The following is a 21,561-nucleotide window of genomic DNA, read 5'->3' as shown; positions in this document are numbered from 1 at the left end:
ATGATCTTTTTCAGCGAATAAGGAGAGGAACCCCCCCCCCCCCCCCTAAAGAAAAAAAAAAAAATGGGGGGTTGTCATTGAGACCATCTGTGCTTGTCATTTCGGTTTCTGCCTAGAAATGTGGATTATATATTGTGGCAAGAATTCAGTCTGAGAAATGAAATGTGAAGGGGGACTAGCAATAGGCTTCCTGGGCAAAGGGCTGGGAGACCATGCTGTGTGAATGTCTTCAGACAGTTGGATGGGTAGACTCACATGGAAGTCATTCATATTTGATGCAGTAGGTGTTGGTGGCTGTCTGCTTTGTGATGCCTTCGCCCGTCTAGAAGGGATACTATTGTTCTAATGCATTTCCATGCAACTCACATGACATGCGATACCTCCTGAGTGACCTTATTAGGGGCCATCACATGTTAATGTACAGTCATCGCGTTCTATTTGATTATCAGCGCATTGCCGGTTCACATTACCTACACCCTGTGAATGAACCACAATTTTGTATGTGGACCGTGAGTGAGTGATCATTGCCTTGAGTTAATAGATACTTGTAGGCATGATCTGCTAATGGGGTTGGCAGGGGTATTTTGAAAAGATTGTAGTTGCACAAAATGAGAATTCATGGAATTCATGGTCACAATTAGAATTGATTACCCAAAAGGAGTCAAATGTCTTTTAGAAAAAACCCAAACAAATCGTCTCTTTCACACTGCTAAATATGATTAAAATTTTTCTTTTAATCTATTTTTTTGCAAAATATTTTTCTTCTTTTTACAAAATATGTAATTGGTTGCATTTAGTATCTCCATGAATTAGATTAACTAAAAATGTGGGGTTCTTACAGAAAAGAACTGTTAATTCAATTCCAGAAACTGATGGGATAATATTGTAAGGACAGGGATGTTTCTTAGGTGGAATTTTACAGTCAGTGGCTGTCCGTAGGTCGACATAGAATCTGGAATCATTATTTTATGAGGCAAAATTCAATGAAGGAAAGCACTCTTACAGTAGATTTGCGATTGATTTCAGTAACAGTCACTTACTGCACTCTTCCTCTCCTTCAACCATTAGGCCCATGTCCTCCAAATATCACCAATGGTGTGGTACACTTTGCAGTGGTCAAGCTCAAAGCACATCTGTCAAGGGGTGTGCATTAAAAGCAGGCTATGACGTGAGTGCCTCGTAAGTTCAGGCCGAGGTCAAGGCACTCTTCCAGGCTTGACCCCAGCTGGGCTGGGGGGAATGGAGAGTTTGAGATTTATTGCATTGTCAAGCCAGCAGGAGTGGCTACCAGGTACAAAGACTTGTACAGTGGTTTCTTTTTATTTAGGGTGTGTGCATTTGGGGAAATAAAGAAATCCCGGTGTAATGTACATTGAGCTCATTGTTACTTTGAAAGTGAGCAAGATGAGCAGCTATATCCTTTTATAGTGATGCCATTCGCAGAGCTGCCAACTTTTGTAAAATCCTTTCAGTACTATGATGGCTGAAAATCAGTAATTTGCACCTTTTTTGAGTGAAAATCAGTAATTCTTAACAGTGTTATAGAATTTATCACAGACAATGATTTCTAAAATCAGTAATTTGCTTGTAACCTTCAGTATTCTTGTCCAATTTCAGTACAAATTACTGAAAATCAGTACTAGTTGGCAGCTCTGCATTCGTGGTGCAATGGTCAACACATGTGTACTATGTGCTGTCAGGAATATTTCTTTTGAGAGCGGGAAGCTCTGCCAACTCATGTCAACAGATTTGAGAAGCTCTTTAAAGCATGCTGTGAAGACTTTGCTAGATATCTCCTCACTTTCTGTTCTAAGACGCTAATTTAGGCGCCTCTTACTTTTGTATATCGGGTTATATAAACTAACAAAACTGCGAGGACAACCAATTATGAGTTTCCATTTCAAACCAGAAACTGGAAAGCACGCAAGTGGTATGTTGTTTGGAAGGCTGCTACACTATTGAATACTCTTATTGAAGAAGAGCAAGAGTACATGCAAAAGGTTGCTAAAATGTCAGCAGTAGATAGACATTGATGTATGGCATGCATTCAACAAGAACATAATCAGGAAATGTGATTGAGAGACAGTTGTCATACAGTATCTTCTGTGTCGAGATTCTGTATTGCCAAATGGTTATAGATTTGTTGCTATCATGACAGATTTGTAGATTACAAGCATTGGTTAATTATCAGTAATTCAAAAATTTGCTACTCTTTAGAAATTTATACAAGTAGCTGATTATATGGCATTTCTTTATGCATGTGTCAGTGAGTGGCATACTCACACATAAGCACCATAAGTGTCTCTCTTAACATCAAGTAAGTATTGTGTATAGTGCAGCTTTTAAGAGTAAAGGCATGACTGGCAAAACTGTTCTAATAATACACCATGATATATCAACTAGGAAGGTGAAGCAATGTCAAGAGGAGTTGCAACCAACAGCAAATATGACATCGACTGTAAAAAGCACCTTAGAGTGTAGTTTCGATTGCTGATGTACTGTAATAGTGGAAATATTCGTGGTGTTGAACTTTTCGCTCATTTCATGCAACCAGAAACTAGCACGAAAATAAAAGCATATATGTGAATATTTTTGCTTGCCATATGTTCTGGTAGTTGATATCTTGATTCAGCGGAATTAAAAACACACAAAACTCCTCTCAACTGGCAAAGCGTGAAAAATTGGTTGCGCAAAAATATCCACTTTTACAGTTTCCATTTTTATCAACTTTAGGTTTCTTAGATTGAGGCCGCTGAAAACAAAGAAAATATCTAAAACATACCTGATGATATTGAGGATATCTTAAAAAAAAAAAGATTTTTCTTTATTTAATGATGACCTCACTTCAAAAAAAAAAAAAAAAACAATAGAAAATAGTGCTTATATCTGTTTTTGCATTCAAATCCTTCAAGTGTAATTTCATATATTTTATATATCATATGCATGAACTGTGTGCATGCTCTTATCTGTGCCAGGAATCTGGAATGAATGGAATACCTGTAGCGAGGTGTCACACCACAGCTTTTTCACATTCCTCTTTTCACATTGTCATACTCTCTCTCTCTCTTTCTCTCCTTCCCGTCTCCAGGTCGGTGACGGACCCCCGGGATGGCAAGCGGGTCGCCCTCAAGAAGATGCCCCACGTCTTCCAGAACCTCATCTCCTGCAAGAGGGTGTACCGGGAGCTGAAGATGCTCTTCTTTTTCAACCATGACAATGTGAGTTGACGAGATGGCGAGGGTCCAAAACCTCAGCCCTTTCGGTAGCCACCCATTCTCCTTCCCCCCCCCCCCCCTTGTGCTAGGCATCATCATCACAGAGCTGACTTTCAGTATAGGGCAATCTTTTTTTTTTTTGGGGGGGGGGGCGTCATAAAAGTTGTGAATGACAGCTCGTCTGATAAAGATATACCTCATGAATCAATCTTCTGACATTGTGTTGTGATGATAAAATGCAAAGTTCAACATGCTCTGTACAGGTGAAACTACACTCCCAAAGAACCCCCCCTTCCAAGAGTTATTTAGAATGAATGAGATTAAAGAACAACATGCAAGAGATTTGAATAACTTGTGACAAAGTAGACAGTGGTATGTTATGTAGCACAGCATTTTATGGGAACAAAAAAAAAAAAAAAAGCAAAACAAAAAAAGTTGCCCTTGGCCCTGGACTCGTGACATGACATGTCTTGAATTCCTTACATGACAATTCAGATGTTAGTGAGCCCTCTTCAGTCCTATTTTGACCATGGAAGTGCTGTCATATTCATATGACCTTTGACATCACTAGCATACAACTCATCATATAACTTAAAATATGACCTCTTTATGCCTCCGCCCGAAGGGTGCCGAAGGTAATATTTTTGTTTGTGTCTTTGCCTTAAAAAGAAAAGAAAACAAAAACCAAAAAAACTTAATTCTCCATGGCTAGGGTATAATCATCCCTATTCATTTATCCACAAATTACCTACGCCTCATGGACTCATCTTTCATAATTATCACAATAATTTGATTTGTGGCCTTTTTTGCGGAAGGGTAAATCAGGAGTACTAATGAGATATACTGTAATCACATGAGCAAGGGTGATATATTCCAGGTGAACTTCTGACCCATGTTGAGTAATTTTCTGAGTTGAGGTAGAAATTATGTTTGTTTGTTTTTTTTATTTGTCATCTTTCTGTGTGTGCATACCACAACCCACATTATACCAAAAATGCTGGATTTGGCACCCAGGAAATATTGAGCTTGATGAACTAAGATGAAACAAAGCTGTGTCTGTAAACACTTATCTTTCTGTTGTCTCTTTTGGTTCAAGCTACAAATTTTGTATGAAGTTAGACCAGCATGCATGATGAACACAGGCAGAATTTGCTGAAGAAAGGAGAGGCTTTTGCCATTTTTTCTCTCCCAATTCTTTCTGTCCCCTCTCTTCTGTCTCTGTCTCTGTCCTCGTCTCTTGTTTTCGCCTTTTTCATGTGAGTGTGCCGGTTCAAAATGTTATCTGTTGAAATGGGAGTCTCGGCACAGAATTCTTTGTTGCCTTCGCATGTCATTAACCTCTTGCTCATATTGATTTGGAAAGCACTTAGAATGGTAATTAATTCTAGCCCTGACACGCCTGGGCTCCATGTTTTCCAGGAGTTTTGACAGCCTGGCAATGTTGTCTTGTTTCTGAGCACAACATCTTTTTGCCACGCCCCTCCCTCCCCCACCCCCACCCCCAACACACACATAACAGTTGAACAGAAAGGAGATGCCTCAAGCTCTTGTTTGTTTGATGGTTTACTGTTGATGATGGCTGCCAAGTTGAGTTACACTTAATTGCAGTAGAAGTTCACCATTAAAGGAGTATATCTACATGATGTTTTGGATGGGATATTGTATGTCATCCTGCAGAATTTTGCTGGGAGCAGCTTGCGTGTACCATCATAGATTGGTAGATTACACCTCCCTATCCTATGTCAATATCAAGGTGACTTTGATATGGTCATTAAAAGTGCAAGTAACTTGAAAAGTGATGCAAGAAAGGCTTTATTAACCTCTATAAGGTTTTTATCTCCATAAGCGCATGCTGCAGTCAATACTTTTCCTCGTGTATTTCCGAGATATCTTTAAAAAAAAAAATAATGAAATTATGCATTAAACCTTTATCTTGTGTTCTGTAACATGATACCACAGAAGCTTTAAAAACAAAAACAAAAAACCTGTGTGCTCTTAACTGTATTGCATCAAGAGCATCTCATAGAGTGGATATTTAGGTGTGCAAGTTGTGTAGAAAATGAGGATATTCTTGTCATATTATCCCTGTATCAAAACTCATAAATTTGCATGTATCAAATTTTCAATATGGATGAATGAAAGGCATGCATGATGTGTCAGCTAATACCAGCAATCGTGTGTGTGCTCTGGCTTTCGATAAAGTCAGCGCCGATTAGCGCCGAAAGGTTTCAGTAGTTATAAATAGCCATACCAGCTGGCCCGAGCGGTGAAAAGTTTGCCACACTCCCCGGTACGGAGGCATCGGCACTCAAAATCTGCCGGAAAGGTCCGCGGCAGCCACGATCTGTCCTGCAGGGGACGGATATTTACGTGCATGCACGGAGACCGCGTTGCCGTGGATATGCCGTGGCCTTGGACAATCACAACTAGGAGCCTGGTATCTCCTGGGAGATCCATCGTTAATGAGAGAACCAGGATCTATTTGTGCTGTTGGTTTGCTTATTTTTATTCTATCTCCTTAGGATGATAATATTGGGGGAATGGTTGGTAGGACTACCAATGGTAGCAGGAAGTAAACTCACACATATGCATAATACACAATAAGAGAACTGCATAGTAACAGGCACTGTTTAGACACATCACTAGTAGTATTAAATTGAAGCCTTATCCATGTCATGTCAGTATGATATAAGTAACAAAAATATTTCATTAGAAACATTAAACAAGAAAATTTTATTGTAAGTGGTTGCATTTGCCTCTTTCCACATATTTACGTAATCATATTGACGAGTGAACTTGTGAAGAAATTAAGGACAATACCTTATTGATGACTGCTCTCACAAATATTTGTGCCAATATACCCCAAAGTTGTCTTTGTTGAATTCATTATGATCTTTCTTGTCATTTTCATATCAGCATTGTTACCTGCCCACACACAAAGCAATTCTCTTGTTGTGATCATTAACACAGGTAAAGATTTTCAAATTGTTATTGTTTACTTCTCTGACATTTGTATACTCTAGCTCATAGGCTCACAGATTTAATTGGTAGGTATGTGAGGTATTTCCAAGCTCTAACACCAGTAAACATGGTAAACTCACTTGATTATCAACATGATATTTGGGTATCACCTGATCATGAGCATGGTATTTGCATATGTAATGGGACAAATAGACCAAAAAAAAAAAAAATGGACAAATAACACACACATGCACACACACACACACACACACACACACAGAGAAATGCACGCATTACTTCGTTGATGCAAAAGAGGCTTTAACTTGAGAATGAGTTTGTTTGTGTGGCTTGTCATGTCCTCCCCTTCCTGCAATTTGTTTACAGTTGCTGATGTGTAAAATGTTTGCAAATTCTGATCCTTGTAAAGTCTTCTAAATCTCCTTAAAGTCCATTATCTACAGCATGCTAGCTTCACATGCGCACACACACACTCTCACACACACACACATGCGCGTGCACAGTCGCATAATCGAAGGAAAGGCAATAAACTGAAATATTCCTCGACAACCTCCGTGAGCATTCGGTAGCCCCAGGCCAATGAAAGATTTGAGCGTTACCACGCCAGACGATGCTGCACTCCACTGCAATGCTCTGGAGCCGTACGTGGCAGGCAAGCGTTGTCACACAAGTATACACAGTTGCCTTCAAACATATTGGGCAGAACCCGTCTGAAATTGGATTTCACGGCCGGCCTGCTCCCACCCTCCAACAAATAGCTGTGAAATGTCTTCCTCTCCATCCACCATCCATCCCTCCATCTCATCCTTTCCTTTCTCATCTCAATCTCTTGATTCCTTTCCGTTTCTCCCTTCCCTCCATCCCTATTCACGTTTGTTCGTTTGTTTCCTGTTTGTTTGTTTGCTTGTTTCCTATTTGTTTATTTGTATCAATTTTTTTAGTTAATTACTGTTTTGATCTCATGGTAGCTACTCTCTTACTAAGAGGTCTCCTAATTTCTATCAAAGTGCATAATCTGATTTTGATATCAGAGATGCATACAGTATAATAACGTGATAGATTGCATCTCAGTGCTAAAATGTTTAGCTCTAAAAATAAAACACACCAAAAAACCCAAACAATAACAGTTCTGCAATCATGTTTTATGTTCTTCAAGATCCTAGGGGCATGTTATGCTTGTGACCATTCTTCTTACTCTAACATAAACCATAAAAATGATGCTAACCCGGCATACTTTTGCTGTCCTTTTTTGTGCATCATACGTTGTTGTTTTTGTGATCATTGTTTGATCCTATACTCTCCTTTTAGTAGTATTCCTCTCTGTTCTCTCTTCTCCAAAGCGTGATTTCTCCGTATCCTTTTTTTTTTCTTCTCCCTGCCTTCTTCCTGTATTCTCATTCTTGCTTTCTCATGGGGTGTACTCGGTGCTACCTTTGCTGTATCACCAGGCCCAGATGTGAGCCGACCCTCAGCGAGCTGAGGCGAGATAACGAACTGCACTTCGGGGCCCTACTGACGCAAGCAGTGCGGCTATTAATATACCACCTCATCTTGTTAGACTAGCTACGTACGACCTATTGCCATTCAGCCAAATTCAGTCCAGGGGAGCTGCTAACCCGTTGCTTGCCGCACCAGTGTGCGCCGTGTATGAAATCCTGTTGGGAATTAAACATATCTGGGGGCATAGGGTTTAACAGCAATCAAGGATGGCTAGATCCGAGAGTGTCAGAACATCTCATTTTCATTCCCTCTTCACCTCATTTTTACCCTCTCTCTTTTTTTGTTAAACACATTTTTTTTTTGTTTTTTTTTTTTGTCATGTGCTTACATGGAGACGCACATTTGAGCCACCAGGCACTGTCAACATGTATCATGGACTTGTTTGATAACGGGGTCAGTTTCAGAAGGGGAGGCAAGAATGAATGTTTTCACGTGCAAGGTGACTGGGAATTGAGGTTGAATCCCTCGTAGGTGGTAGACGTGCAGTTTTGTGTGATGGCATCCGATGTGGTTGTCTTTGGCATCATCCGCGACCCTCCCTCCGCTAAATGAAGTTCTCTGGTGAACTCCGAGAGAGGTCACCCGGGAAGCGGTGATGAACTGTCGCAGAACTGGTCTCGGCATTGCTATTTTGGTGGGCGTGAAGATTTGGGTTGCAAGGTGGGGCCTTGATCGTGACTAAACTGAAAAGATGAGAATGATTAGCTACAGTAGAATGAGAGGCAACAACTTATTGATATGACAGCAGACATGTAGACCAGTGGTATAATTAATAAATACCTTTGAAGGCATCTTTTGGCTTGGAACATCAAAAATTCTGAATAATTAGCATAATTCATTGACTGGCAGTGGATTATACTTGCAATCAAGTTTTCATCAGGTTAATTCATTGATGGTTGAAGATGAAGAAAATTATGATTTATGACTATGATGATTATTTATGATAATGTACAAATATCAGTATATAGGAGAAAAACAGTTATGAATGACTGCTGTTGACAGTGATGCTGCAGCAGATCTTTTAGCACTGCATTGATATTTGTGCTCATTCAAGATTTCTCACGCAGGGACTAAAATTTCTCTTTGAGCAAGCTCGCGGCAGGAATTCCATGCGGAAATTCATTCAGCGAGGATCCCAACATGACCTTTGAGATCACATAGAACACTGAGCTATGGAGAGGCTTGTCAGTAGAAGCCAGCGCGGAAGTGGTAACCATGGAAACAGGAATACCTCACAAGCCTGCATGAATTACAGAAATTACAGCTCAGATGGACAAACGTATACACTAAGTCTTATTGCTAAGTGCAGTTTACTGGTGTCATTCTTTTTCATATGACATTTAACTTGCTTGCCTGTAAATTTTTGGATATCTATAGATGATAGCAGATATCTGGCTCATAGTATGCAGTTTTTTGTGTGGCAAATTTAAGCTGGGCTGTAAATATTGAGAGAATTGTGTTTGGGATTAACTTTGTTTTGTTTTGTTTTCTTTACTTTTCTTTTGTTCCGGCTTTACAGTGTAGTTTGGGTGGCAATGGGTCAGTCTTCTTTTTCCCCCATATGATTCATATTTTCTATGAGTCAATCTAATCTAGAATTCATCAATCGTAAACCGGTGCTGAAACTGACGGTTTCTGAAATGACTCTTAGAATAGCAAATGACAACAGCAATGTTGTGCTCTGTCCTTCTTTATCCTCATATTAAGTAAACAAGACAACTGAAAACCTGAAGAAAAAAATATTGTCTTGTCAGGAAATATCAACATTGTAAAAATGAATATTGTTAATGCATATGCTTATTGTATCATTGATTGAAAGCTCAAGGACCAAGAGTTATAGGTTTGATTACATTTCTTTTGCCATTTTGAAACTCATTCAAAAAATGAAAAGATATCTTCTTTAAGAAGGGGGAAATAGACCTTGCTTGCCTGTTTTACCTTCTGCTAACATTTTACTGAGGCCTACCATTACACATATCACAGAGTTTTGAAGTTCAAAATGGGGGGGGGGGGGGAATGTTATCTTTGTGATGATTTCTGTCAGTGGAGGAGTGTGGAGTTAAAATATCGAAACGAAAGTTCAGTTTACCTACACTGCTACAGGAGATTGGACTGAAAACTGCCATGTGGAGATATTTTCGCCTTCCTAAAATCCATTGACCTTTTGTAACCTCACTCCAGCCAGGTGTGGTGAGGGAGATAGTTAGTCTTGGGGGATGGGCCATCCAGACCTTAATTGTGTCTGGTATTTCCCTCTGACACGTACCATATGTCCCCCCCCCCCCCCCAAAAAAAAAAAAAAAAAAAAAAAAATTACAACGGGACCCTCCGCAACAATATCTTAAAAAGTAGTGAATCAATCCAAATACAACTTCAGGGTATGAAACTATAACTTCTTACCCTCATCTTACAGAAAACCCAATCTGATTTGCCTCAGTGGTCAAAGAGAAATGAGCATCTTTGTTGAGCATGTCAGGAATCCCTTCTTAAGTTCTGTCCATTGTGTTCACACACATATGTACATGTATGCAGTTCTAAGAGCATCCAAGTGCTAAACTTGAAAGAAACAGACCCATGACATGCTCTACAAGGATCCACATTTCTCTGTGACCACTTCACCAAATTGAATGTGGTTTCCTGCAAAATATAGGTAAGATGTTATATTTTTAGACCCTGAAATCACATTCAGACATTTTAATCATAGTAAAAGTTACCAATGCGGAAATTCGATTATAATTTTTTTTTTTTGGGGGGGGGGGGGACATACTGTATAGGACCTACTAATGATTATGGAGATGATACGTCTTGTTTTATGAATGATTAACACTTTAGCAATGTGGTTCATATTAGATTAGACTGGGGGTAGGTACAAAGGGTACTGAACTATTGTAATACATGGCTTAAACAAAAGAGAAAAATCCCCTCATGAAATCTGTATGTAATAATAATCACATGATAAAGGAGTTTCTCTGTTGATATTGAGATAATGTATTGTGTAATGTATAACAAAATTATCTCAAAGTAAGATAAACCTTGTATTGACTTGCATTCCATTCTTTCCATATACTATATAGCATCCACTTTTTGAGTTGTCTATAAGAAGATTATACCTGTGCAGTAGGCTTACTTAGCACATTTTATGCTATAGGCAGGGATATTACTGCTACTGCTCATACTACAAGTACAAGCACTGATACTTTTAATTCATCATTTACTGACACTTCAACATTGTTTTAAATGTACTAACACTACAACAACTGCTACTACTACATGAGCACTATGTTACCACTAGTCTTACTGTTACTGCAAATTAATAGTGAAATCATGAAAACTATGATAATTATGATAATGGCAATGACAATAATGATAATACAAATGATAATTAATGAAAATTAATAGTAGCTCTACAACTGTGGAGTACTGAAGTGATGATGTCACAGTCTTTTATGATAGTCCAGGTTGGAACACTAGGGCCAGGAGAGGTTGTCTAGAACCAGTTTCCATGACGAAGAATGGCTATGACATCACACATGAGAAATATTTCTTTATACCATGACCATTCCTGCCACTACTTTTTAGTCTTCTAACCAGACTCCAAATGATCCCTGGCAAATAGGATTAAAAGTTCTGAACGCAGGTCTGCTTGTGTTACTACTCATTGGGTTAGTGACAGAGGCAACTTCCTCCTCTCTGGAGAACGAGGGATGTAATGGCAAGTCCGCCGCTTCTAATGACGAATTCAGTCCGATGGAATTCGCACACACGGCAAGGCCTGCAAGGAAGAATAATTTTCGGTTTCCTTCCGAGTCTGAAGCAGGCTAGGAAATGGCCCAAACAAGGGGGCTCACAGATGTAATGATGGCTCAATCCCGGCTGCTTCGTCATCAGTACTGTCCCCAAGCGGTTCTACTCGCGAGAAGCAATTTGCTTCAGATAAAGTGATTTATTACTTTGTGCAAGACCCCTCCCCCTACTCCCTTTACTGGTGGGATCCGTTCGTGTTACTTAGAGGGCACAAGAAATACTAGGAAATCTACCCTGTGTGCGTATTGATTCCCAAGCTCTATTATATTCACACTTGCACATCAGATTGGGATATAATATTGATGGTACAACGGAGATGTTACGGCCAATTAGTTAGGGCACACATGCAACTTGCATTATTACCTTGTCAGCATGTTACCTCAATTACCTTTGGCACTCAGTCAGAACAGGCAGTTCAAAAAAAAAAAAAAAGAATACGAGAATAACACTCCTCACCATATTAGTCAACTTTATCACTCTAGCTACAAAGAATTCTTGATTTAGTGCAAGACGCGGGTGGATTAAAGGCATGGATTTAAAACTTGTGTGATACCTAGTAATCTGCTTTGATAGCAACTGCAGAATTATTCACACGCAAGAATTGATTTTTGTGTTTGTTGTTTTTTTAATCATGATCCAACAGTGGATTTCATCGGCCAGTGTTTACTCATAAGCTCCCCCAAAATTAAGAGCTTGGTGATACTTGGTATTTTAGACAGGTAACTTTAATGGCAAAGAATGGAATTACTCACACAAGAATTAACATTGTAGGATCATGATCCAATATTGGATTTTAGCGGTCACTATTCACTCATTAACCTCTCAAAATTGAAACTTTGGTGATATCTGGTATTTTTGACCTAAGCTTAATTGTCAACTACAGGCCTATGCATACACAAGACTTCATGTTTTTGTGTTTGTTTTTGTTTGTTTGTTTGTTTGCTTTTTTTTTTTTTTACATAATCCAACTGTGCATTTCATTGGTCAGTGTCCAATCATTAGTAAGAAGAAAAAAAAAAATGTGTGGCTGCAAGCGAAGCTTTTTACCAGCACCTCAGCTTAGTGTGATGTCTTGAACCACTGGGCAGGGGGAAAAAATTGTTTATGTATGTGGTTCACACACTGCTCGAGGTAAATTTTTGCAGGGGTTTCCCCCAAAAAATCAAGACAGATTGATTTATGATCTCAATGCAGATCACAATAGGGATTTATGTGAGTGTGTTTGTCCGCCCACAAGAATATTACTAGTATTTCATTGCATTGCAAAAATAAATTCATAAACTATTTCTAGTTGTGTGTAAATTAGTCTTCTATGTGTAATATAATCTCCTATCAAACAAGCAACAAAACAATCCCCAACAAAACAAACAAACAAACAAACGAAAACAACAAAAACACTCAAACAATTCCTGAGTGTCTTCTTGATCTAAGATTGAATACATGAAGAAAGATATTCTGTCAAAAGTATGTCATATCTCGCTACAGATAATTAATGTAACATGTGAAGCACTTATACCGTATACTGTGAGAGGTAGGCTCTATGTGCAACACAACAACAGCCTCAAAATCAGCATCCAGGTACCTCTTTCTCGTGTTTATCATCTCTCCGCCTCCACCCCAACATTAGTCTGTGGTTTTGGAGTACATGATCCAGATTCGGCATGCCAACGAATAAAAGGAGCAAGTGAAAGTCGCACGGAAGTAGTTGAATTCGTTGGGTGATGATGATGATGATGAGCAGCATTTATATAGCACCATTTATCTATAGATCATTCGAAGGCACCCAACTCCCACAATATGGCAATATAATATGTCAATATGGTAACAATGCAAAGATGATGCTTTTTATATGACAAAGGATTGTTTGGTATCTCTTGTTATCTGAGATGTGTACTCTTTTCCACCCTCCATACTGTAGCTGAGAATGATGTCATTTCATTACATGAATATGTGTAATTGAAACTGTGAGAATACTGTACGAGCTGAAATTTTCGCGGTGGTTTTATTTTCGCGAATTTCGCGAATCGCCTTTGAACCACGAAAATAACAACACGCGAAAATTACAACGTGCAAACAGATAAGCACAGTTAGACCTCACAACCGCGAAATTTACAACACGTGAAAATGTTCTCCTAGTAGCAATTCGCGAAAATATCTGTACGCGAAAATTTCAGCTCGTACAGTACTCTGCAGTTAACATGTAGGTGCATTCTCTTCTAGACCTTTTCATCATGGTCTGGCAAGAGCTTGTAGGGTAGAATTTGCATCATTGTATTCTAAGGTACGCTTGCTCGCAAACTATTTTAGACCACTGCCTGGCCCTACCCCCCCACCCACTACAGAAGAATGCTGATGTCACAGTAGCCACATCCACGCACATGAGTTATTGGTTTTTCCATTGAAATATAAACATCAATTCTATTCGTCACAGTTCACACAGAGCAGAAACAAAATTTCACTCAGCTGCAATTGAATCATTTTGAATCTTAACCCGTTCCTTACGGGAACCTGGTTGCCTGTGTATTATGGGGATTTCAGAATTCAGTAGGGAACAGGTTAAGACTACATGCTGAATAATGACCAGAGAGTGACCCCAGGCACCCAAGTACTAGTATGTGAACTTAGGGTGGTGAGTTGCATTATGGGATTTTAAAAAGGTTATAGTTTTGTGGTGTGCTGTTTACACATGTCTCACACTGCAAATTATTAGTAGAGTTTATTTTTTTATTGATTAACATTCTTGAAAAATGTGATGCTTAAGGAGAGAATTCAAATTTTGTGTGTGTCCACACAAGAATTTTCCTATCGCATTGAAAAATTGATCAGTTAAAAAAAACAACAACATTAAATTTCCGGTGTGTGTAAACGGGATGAGTGGATGTCAGTTCCTGCTTAGGTGATACGTAATGGAGATATGGATGGAAGGTCAATGACCTCTCCCATCTGGTCATCACGCCATTGTCATCTGTTGTGTAAAGTGATCTTCCTTTCCCGTCTCCCACTGAACTATGTGCTGTGATCAACCTGCGTCTGATTGGACATGATGAAGCTGAGGGCGATGGGATGTCTTCAAGTGGGCTGGGGGGGGGGGGGGGGGAGGGTGGGGCGTGGGACGGATAGATACAGTATCGTCTGGTGACAGTTTTCCGCTAATTGACATTTGACTACATGGAGGTACGGAGGGGAGGGTAGGGGGATATTTGTTTTCAGTGGCAACACGCTCTGGTCGGCAGAGGGATGACTCCAAGGGAAGAAATATTAGGTCTGATTGTTGCTGCCAGAGTGTTTTTATAGGCCGCTGGGAATTTGCACGAATTAACTGGACATCTCTTCATCCGAAATCGTCCTCCCTTCCTGCCTATTTAACTTACACTGTAGATAAGAAGCAATTTGTATGCAAACACTTCAAACTCTATTCTACGTTAATGTAGATTACTGAGAGCGCAAGCAGATTTAACTGGACATGTTCATAGCTACAGCATGTTTCATTCATTCTTTGCATGAAGGTGGATAGTCAATGCAATTTAGCAAGTATTTGTAAACATTTTAAGCTGATATTAGTCTCCTGCCCGTGTCTCCAGGAAGTGATCTGCCTGCAATACACATTTTTTGCTTGACTTCTATACCTATTCCAGTTTTCATATAAGTTCATGCTCCTAATTGTCAAAATTTAATACAAATGTGGGTTTAATTTGTACGTTTTTTAAAAAATGTATTCACTTTCTTATCTTTATTACATCCATGAAAAGAAAATTACCCACTTGTCACACCACACAGGTCAAAGTTTTGTACATTGTAAGATGTAGATGCATGATGCTGTTCTTTGTCAGTGATAGAATGATTTAATCAATGTCATGAAAAAACAAACAAACAAACTATCGAACAAATAAAACAAACAATCAGCACTTGTATAACTATATGCCTTTACAAGGCAGAAATAGAAACAATTATGGGATGGAGGTATGTATGGAGTGATAGCAATTTGATACACTCAAAACTGTTATGTCAACAAAGTCCCATTCTCACTTAACTTCTCCTTTCTCCCTTGTGCAAGGCACACACAAGTAATAACAAACACCCCAAATACAAAAGTATCTGTTGGATAACGCTATACTCGGTCACCATGACAACATACACCAATTAGACCACCTAAATCCATATTCTCTTGACATTCATCGTGCTAGAGATTTTGCTTATCCAGGTCGTCTCATTAACTTTTCAGTGGGGAGGTCCTTGAATGCTTTCACTGAACATAAATGAGGTTATTTCACTGCATGTTCACCTTCGGCGTACATTCCACCTCGTGCATTTCTGCGAGGTCGAAAAGAATTTACCTGTATTTCTCAGATGCTTCTATACACTACATCTTCCCACAGGGGTTCTAGTTTTCATTGGACAAAATAGATTTTGTCAATATGAAACAAGGAATGTCATCCCTCTTTTTACTCCGTTCCTCTGGTAATAAAAAAAAAAAATTAGGCCGCAGAGAACTGGGTCACGTTACCTGAGTCGTGTTTGGCGACCCAGAAAGCTACGAAAATCTACAGGCAAGATCAGTGGGCTTTCGCTCTCCGCTTGCTTTTCCTCTGTTCTGTACTTTTTTGCCGAGGGTAACAAGAGGGATACTGGTTTACGCATTCGTGTTCCTTCTCATCTCAACTTTTGTTTTATGGTTATTGCTGGCGAAATGCGAGCAAAGCGTCAATTGGCTCCACAGCAAGAAATTACCCGTGTGTAGCGGAGGGTGCCTGAACTATAGAATTTGAGGAGAGCTGAGCGTGATATTTCACGTGAGGTAGCTCGGCATTTCATTCTGTACACTTGAGATACATTGAATCTCAAGTATCTTGTGATCAAAGAAAAGAAGAGTCAAAAAAGATATAGGACTCATAATGTGGTATGGCTTGGTGCCTTGAGCAGTCAATAATGGGCATCAGGCAAGCTGATAACTGTGTGTGGTGTTTTCATTAACAGATCAGAAGACCTTACTTTCAGGCAGCCATTATGAGAATGAAGGTGAATTTGTACACCATCTACTCTCGCAATGTATGAATGAGCCAAATTATGTGTAAATCTTCGCTGTAATTTGAGCTTCCTTTTTTTCAACCGTGTCAGGGCAATAAATATCTGGTGTCGGAAACAATGAAGACAAATGGATAGGCTGGCTTGTCTGGGAACGTGCACTGATGTAACTGTAAACGAATCATGTGGAACTTCATATTGATACAGTTTTGTGACTGTGGTTCAGATGTCTTGTTAGATCTACTGCAGTTGGTAATCATTTCATGCCATAGTGAGACCATACTGATTTACACCTCTTATGGTGGCTTAATGTACATAATGCTATATTTCACTTTGATAGTTCTACCGTATAAATACGCTTAGAAATGTCAGTATTAAGTGCTATCTAAGTGTTATTTATTATTATTATTATTATTATTATTATTATTATTATTATTATTATTATTATTATTATTATTATTATTATTATTATTATCGTTATTATTAAAATCATTATTATTATTACTGTGTAGCAGTGACTGACTGCCTCCTCGGATGTTATTGTCGGTAGAACATACTACGAAGGTGGATAAAACTCCTTCTGCCTTCACTGGACAAATTGATATCATGACACAATTCATCACACAAATATGTTCCTTTTTTTTTTCCCCCTTGCTACAGAGACATTGCACAAAACCAATAGGGAATAGTTTGATTGACCCTACAGATTTAAAAGTAAGGAGGGACCATGGATAGGTTTAGAATACCATGAGGCCTCCGACAGTAATTTTTCATGTTCAATTCAAAGGGGGGACCTCGCCCCAATGTACAGCTATGTTCAGTGCCTTACTGTTTTTCTCTGTCTGATCTGCACAGAAATATGCAAATTTTGTTTGGCCATACAATGCTCACATGACTATTAGCGTAAAAATGTGTTTGTATAGTTACATTTTATGGTTATCTTGTCAAGTATCGGTTGATATATGTGTTTTTTCTCTGATGGATGTGGCATTAATTTATCCGATGTCAATGTGAATTTGGGCTGTCTGTGTCGTTAGCTTTTTTTTTTTTTTTTTCATAGAGCCATGTCAACTGTTCACTTAGTTGTGTGCCAAATGGTGCATGCGCCTAATTTGCGAAACTTAAATCAATTAGCGCTCTGGAAGAGCCCCTCCCAGAGGACGTTGAAAATCAAATTATTCCTGACCGCCGCCGTACCCGGTCGGTCGGTTGGTCGTTGGGGCTGGACTCATCTTTCTGAGGCTCCCTCCTGCTACAGATAATGTGGCCATGCTCGGTGTTTTATGACTATCTCATTTACTCTACCTCAAAACAACACGAGGCAAATTGTTTGAAGACAAGAGTGCAAAGAAATTAATAATAGCTTTGACATAGAGCTTGGGGAAGTCGCAGTTGAAGTCACCTCAAGAAATCAGATGACTGTGTATTTTGTGTCAATTGCAATTTTTTAAAAACTCTTCCCTCCCCCCCCCCCAAAAAAAAGAAAAGTATCAAGTGAATTTTCAAGGTGTCTAGTGACAATGTGGTTTTTATTACTTCAGGATTGGCAAGTTATCTTGATGTTTGGTTTTTTTTATGCGAATTCTGCCTCAGGTTGTGATTGCAGTGTTACTAGGCAGCTTAACATGAGAGAAATTGAGTTGCATGAGATCATCAGCATAAGTCACACAGTCACAGACACCATGAAATTAGTATGCCATTCCTAATATATGCCAACGAGTACTGGATGTTTTATTTGCGGTAAATTTGCTTGCTTATTATTTGTAAGCTCGCATCATTGTGGTTCAGTCAAAATATAAAAAATGTCACGCCTCTAATAGCAATGCCATTAGAGGAGACCCGTCTATTTGACCCTAATTTGAGACGACCTTGACAGAGGGAATGCCACGACACACACAGAGTTTTTACTGAGGGGAATTTGTGTACATGGTATTAAAGATTTCAGCAGGAGAAATGAGAGGAAACGCATCTTCGTCAGCCTAGAATTCTCATTTCCCCAAGCCAAGTGTCCCCCCCCCCCCCCCAACCATGGTAGGCAGGCAAGCAGGCAACATGGAAGTAGAATGCGAAGAATGTGAGGGTTGATGTGAATATCACATGCAGCCAGAGCGGAGTGAGCGTCATTAGCGCCGACTAGTGCTTCGTCTGCAATTACCACCGGCAAAGTGAGTGATTTAGTTAACGTCATCGTGGCACCCTTGACGGTGCTCTCTCAGCCTCGCCGTCGTTGACGACTTGGAGTGGGTCGGGCATGCGGGCGTGCATCAAGATGTCGACGGGGCAGGCATTGCTCTGATTTGGGGAGTTTTTTTTTTTCTGGATTACGTAGTATCACAGTGTATTATGACATGTAGATGGCACCAATGTTCATTGATCACATATTGTGTGTGATGTTGAGAGCAAAGCAGTGATAGCTAGCTATCTCACTCCAATATGCAGTGATCCTGAAGTTGCTCTTGAGAAAAAAAATAATTAACATCAGTCACACCCTGGGTAAATGCCCCTCTGTTTGGATTTGATCTTAAAGGCATAATTTACCATTTGCAGATGAAAGCATTAGTGCTTTAAAATAGTTCTTAAATGTGAGTTAGGGATAGAAACAGCCACTGTCGAAATTTGAATCCGTATAATCGATGTTAAGTGTTGTTAAATACACAAAATGTGAACAATAGTTATAATAAAAATGTTTCCAGACTAAACCGTGTACAGTTACGGTTTATTCAGAAAAACCCTGATATCTCCTTATATTTTAGGTTTTATGGCAAATATTTCATATGGTAGGATGTTTTATGATACAACAGACCTACACATATGCATCAAATGTGATATCTTGAACATTTTTTAAATCACTGCTCCCATAGGTAAACTGGACCTTTAAGTCTCTTACTTCCAATTTGCACCAAATTTATAAATATAATGTATATGGATATTCATTATATCATCATGATAGGCTGTTATATCTCTTGCATTGACAAAGGGTTCAGTATTGCTTTCGTTAAAATTTCATTTCTCACAAAGAGAAATATTTTGTAGTTTTTGTATCAGTATCACACTTTGCACCTCTGTGCATAGGCAATGCAGCAAATCAAAGAACATAAATGAAGTCTAGATTGCCTGGAATGCCATTTCATGATTCCTTTCCACTCACACACGCACACCCAGAAGCATATTAACGGGCAACTGTACCCCGCGGATGTAATTTTGCATTGAAGGAGATAGGACGCTAAGGGGTCATTCATTGTCCGAGGGTTTTTCTGTCACAAGAGATTGGGTTATACTGTAAGATATGTGCCAATTCCTTCATAAACTGGCATCAGCCACGATGGGATGCGATGTGATACACATGTGCGCTGCTGCCAATGCGCTAGGCATCAGCATTGACATGTCATCAATAAATCAACCCTCTTTTCTCTCCCAATTTTCGGCGCTGTGCCTTTTTTTTTTCTCTCTCCTCCACTCTCTCTCTCGCTTTCTCTCTCTCTCTCTCTCCTGGGCGCACGATCTTCCCGCCAGTTCCTATCAATCTGAATGATTACCCACTCGGGTTTACATATGTTAGCTCGGATGCCCCGCTGAAAATATTGCCAACATGAGCCGCATTTCTGTGCAAGCTCGGATATGTGTGTGTGTGCCCTACATACACTTGGGTGGAGATGGGACCTCTCCGTGCACTCTTTGTCCAAACCAATGGCTCTACCATTAACATTCATTTTCAACTTTCGACACAAATGAATGAAAGAATAGAATGGATAACATGGAATTTTGTTTTTTTTTCTTAGAAATTAGACCTAAATTGATGAAGGTATGAAATTAAAAAGCCTCAAATGTTTTCTCTTAAGCAGTAATGTTGGTCATAACTGTAGACAAATTAGACGAGGCGGTGACATCATCGCCTCATTACCACTCCACTGGGTTTTACACAACGAAGGAAAAATCATGTTCTAGGACTTACTGGGGTAATGTATTACCCCACCCCCTTTAAAAATCATTATCACCAATAATTCTAAACACAACATAATATTGGTATGAGGTATCCATCTGATTGCTTAATCTGGTATAAAAGGAAGAAAATTCAGTGAAAGATGTATGCACAGATCAATGGGACATGATGGCATCGTCACTTCATCTAACTTGCATTTTATATGTAATTGTGACCAATATTATTGTTTTGCAAAAACGTGTGACAATTGAAAATTTTATTCAGGTGATTTCCGATTTCAATTAAATTTAATGTACTGTGCTGTGCTTTTGATTTTACTCCATCTAGTCAAGTTAATTTGAACGTGGGGTTGCACTTCACAAGATCAGATTTCGTGCTACCATGCTGATTAAACGAGAGTATTTGTGTAAACCGACCAAAGCCGCCATCGTCATCTAGGTGTTTGGAGTGGTTTTGGAAAGACCTGAGTGAGTGAGATTCCTGCCTAATTCGCGCGACGATCTTGATCTACTTGCGATTGATTGAGACTCCTTAATGCCATTGGCTGTTTAGCTGGGATTACCGAGAGTGTGGGATGAGAGAGTCGGAAACGGAGAGCGTGTGTGTATCCTGTAATCTCAACAGCACTCAACCTCTGTGCGTATATCAACATGTGCAATGTGTGCACACTTGCTAGTACGTAGTGAATTTTGCTCCCAAAATTACATATCAGGGTTATGGACTCATTAGCATCTTTAAGAGATGCGTTAGATTATAGGATATATTGCTGATGTATTATTGATTATTGATAAAATCAATCAAGTAGTCAATATGATGTGCTCTATAGAGAAGGGTGTTAGTTGAAGCTTTTTTCTTGTGTTTTATGTGGGGCTAATGATGACTGGGGTGTTAGTGGCTTTACCCCCATCTCGTAGGATTCCATGCTTCAGAGTTAGCTATCTCTCAAAGACCTTTCCCAGCATCGACCAAATTTCATCTCTGTAAGGAGTTTGATATCTTGCAGGCACTCATCAACTTACAGTTTAAGAGTGCCTGTATGTTCTGCAGCCAGAAATGCAAGTGCTACAGAAATTAGGCCTACCTTTCTTGCTTTCTCACATT

At 39.3% G+C, this 21,561-nt stretch overlaps 1 protein-coding gene across 1 annotated transcript in view; it reads left to right on the top strand.

Moving 5' to 3' along the window:
* Positions 1 to 21,561, top strand: part of LOC140227124 (serine/threonine-protein kinase NLK-like) — a 97,329-nt gene that overhangs the window by 42,265 nt on the left and 33,503 nt on the right. The window contains exon 2 of the mRNA XM_072307556.1: positions 3,089 to 3,218. Within this exon, the coding sequence (XP_072163657.1) occupies positions 3,089 to 3,218 (130 nt within the window). The remainder of the gene's footprint in view (positions 1 to 3,088; positions 3,219 to 21,561) is intronic.

The sequence above is a fragment of the Diadema setosum genome, chromosome 4, assembly GCF_964275005.1.
Source record: "Diadema setosum chromosome 4, eeDiaSeto1, whole genome shotgun sequence".
Lineage (NCBI taxonomy): Eukaryota > Metazoa > Echinodermata > Echinoidea > Diadematoida > Diadematidae > Diadema > Diadema setosum.
The sequence above is the reverse complement of the archived record's forward strand: the minus strand, read 5'-3'. Positions and strand labels throughout refer to the sequence as shown.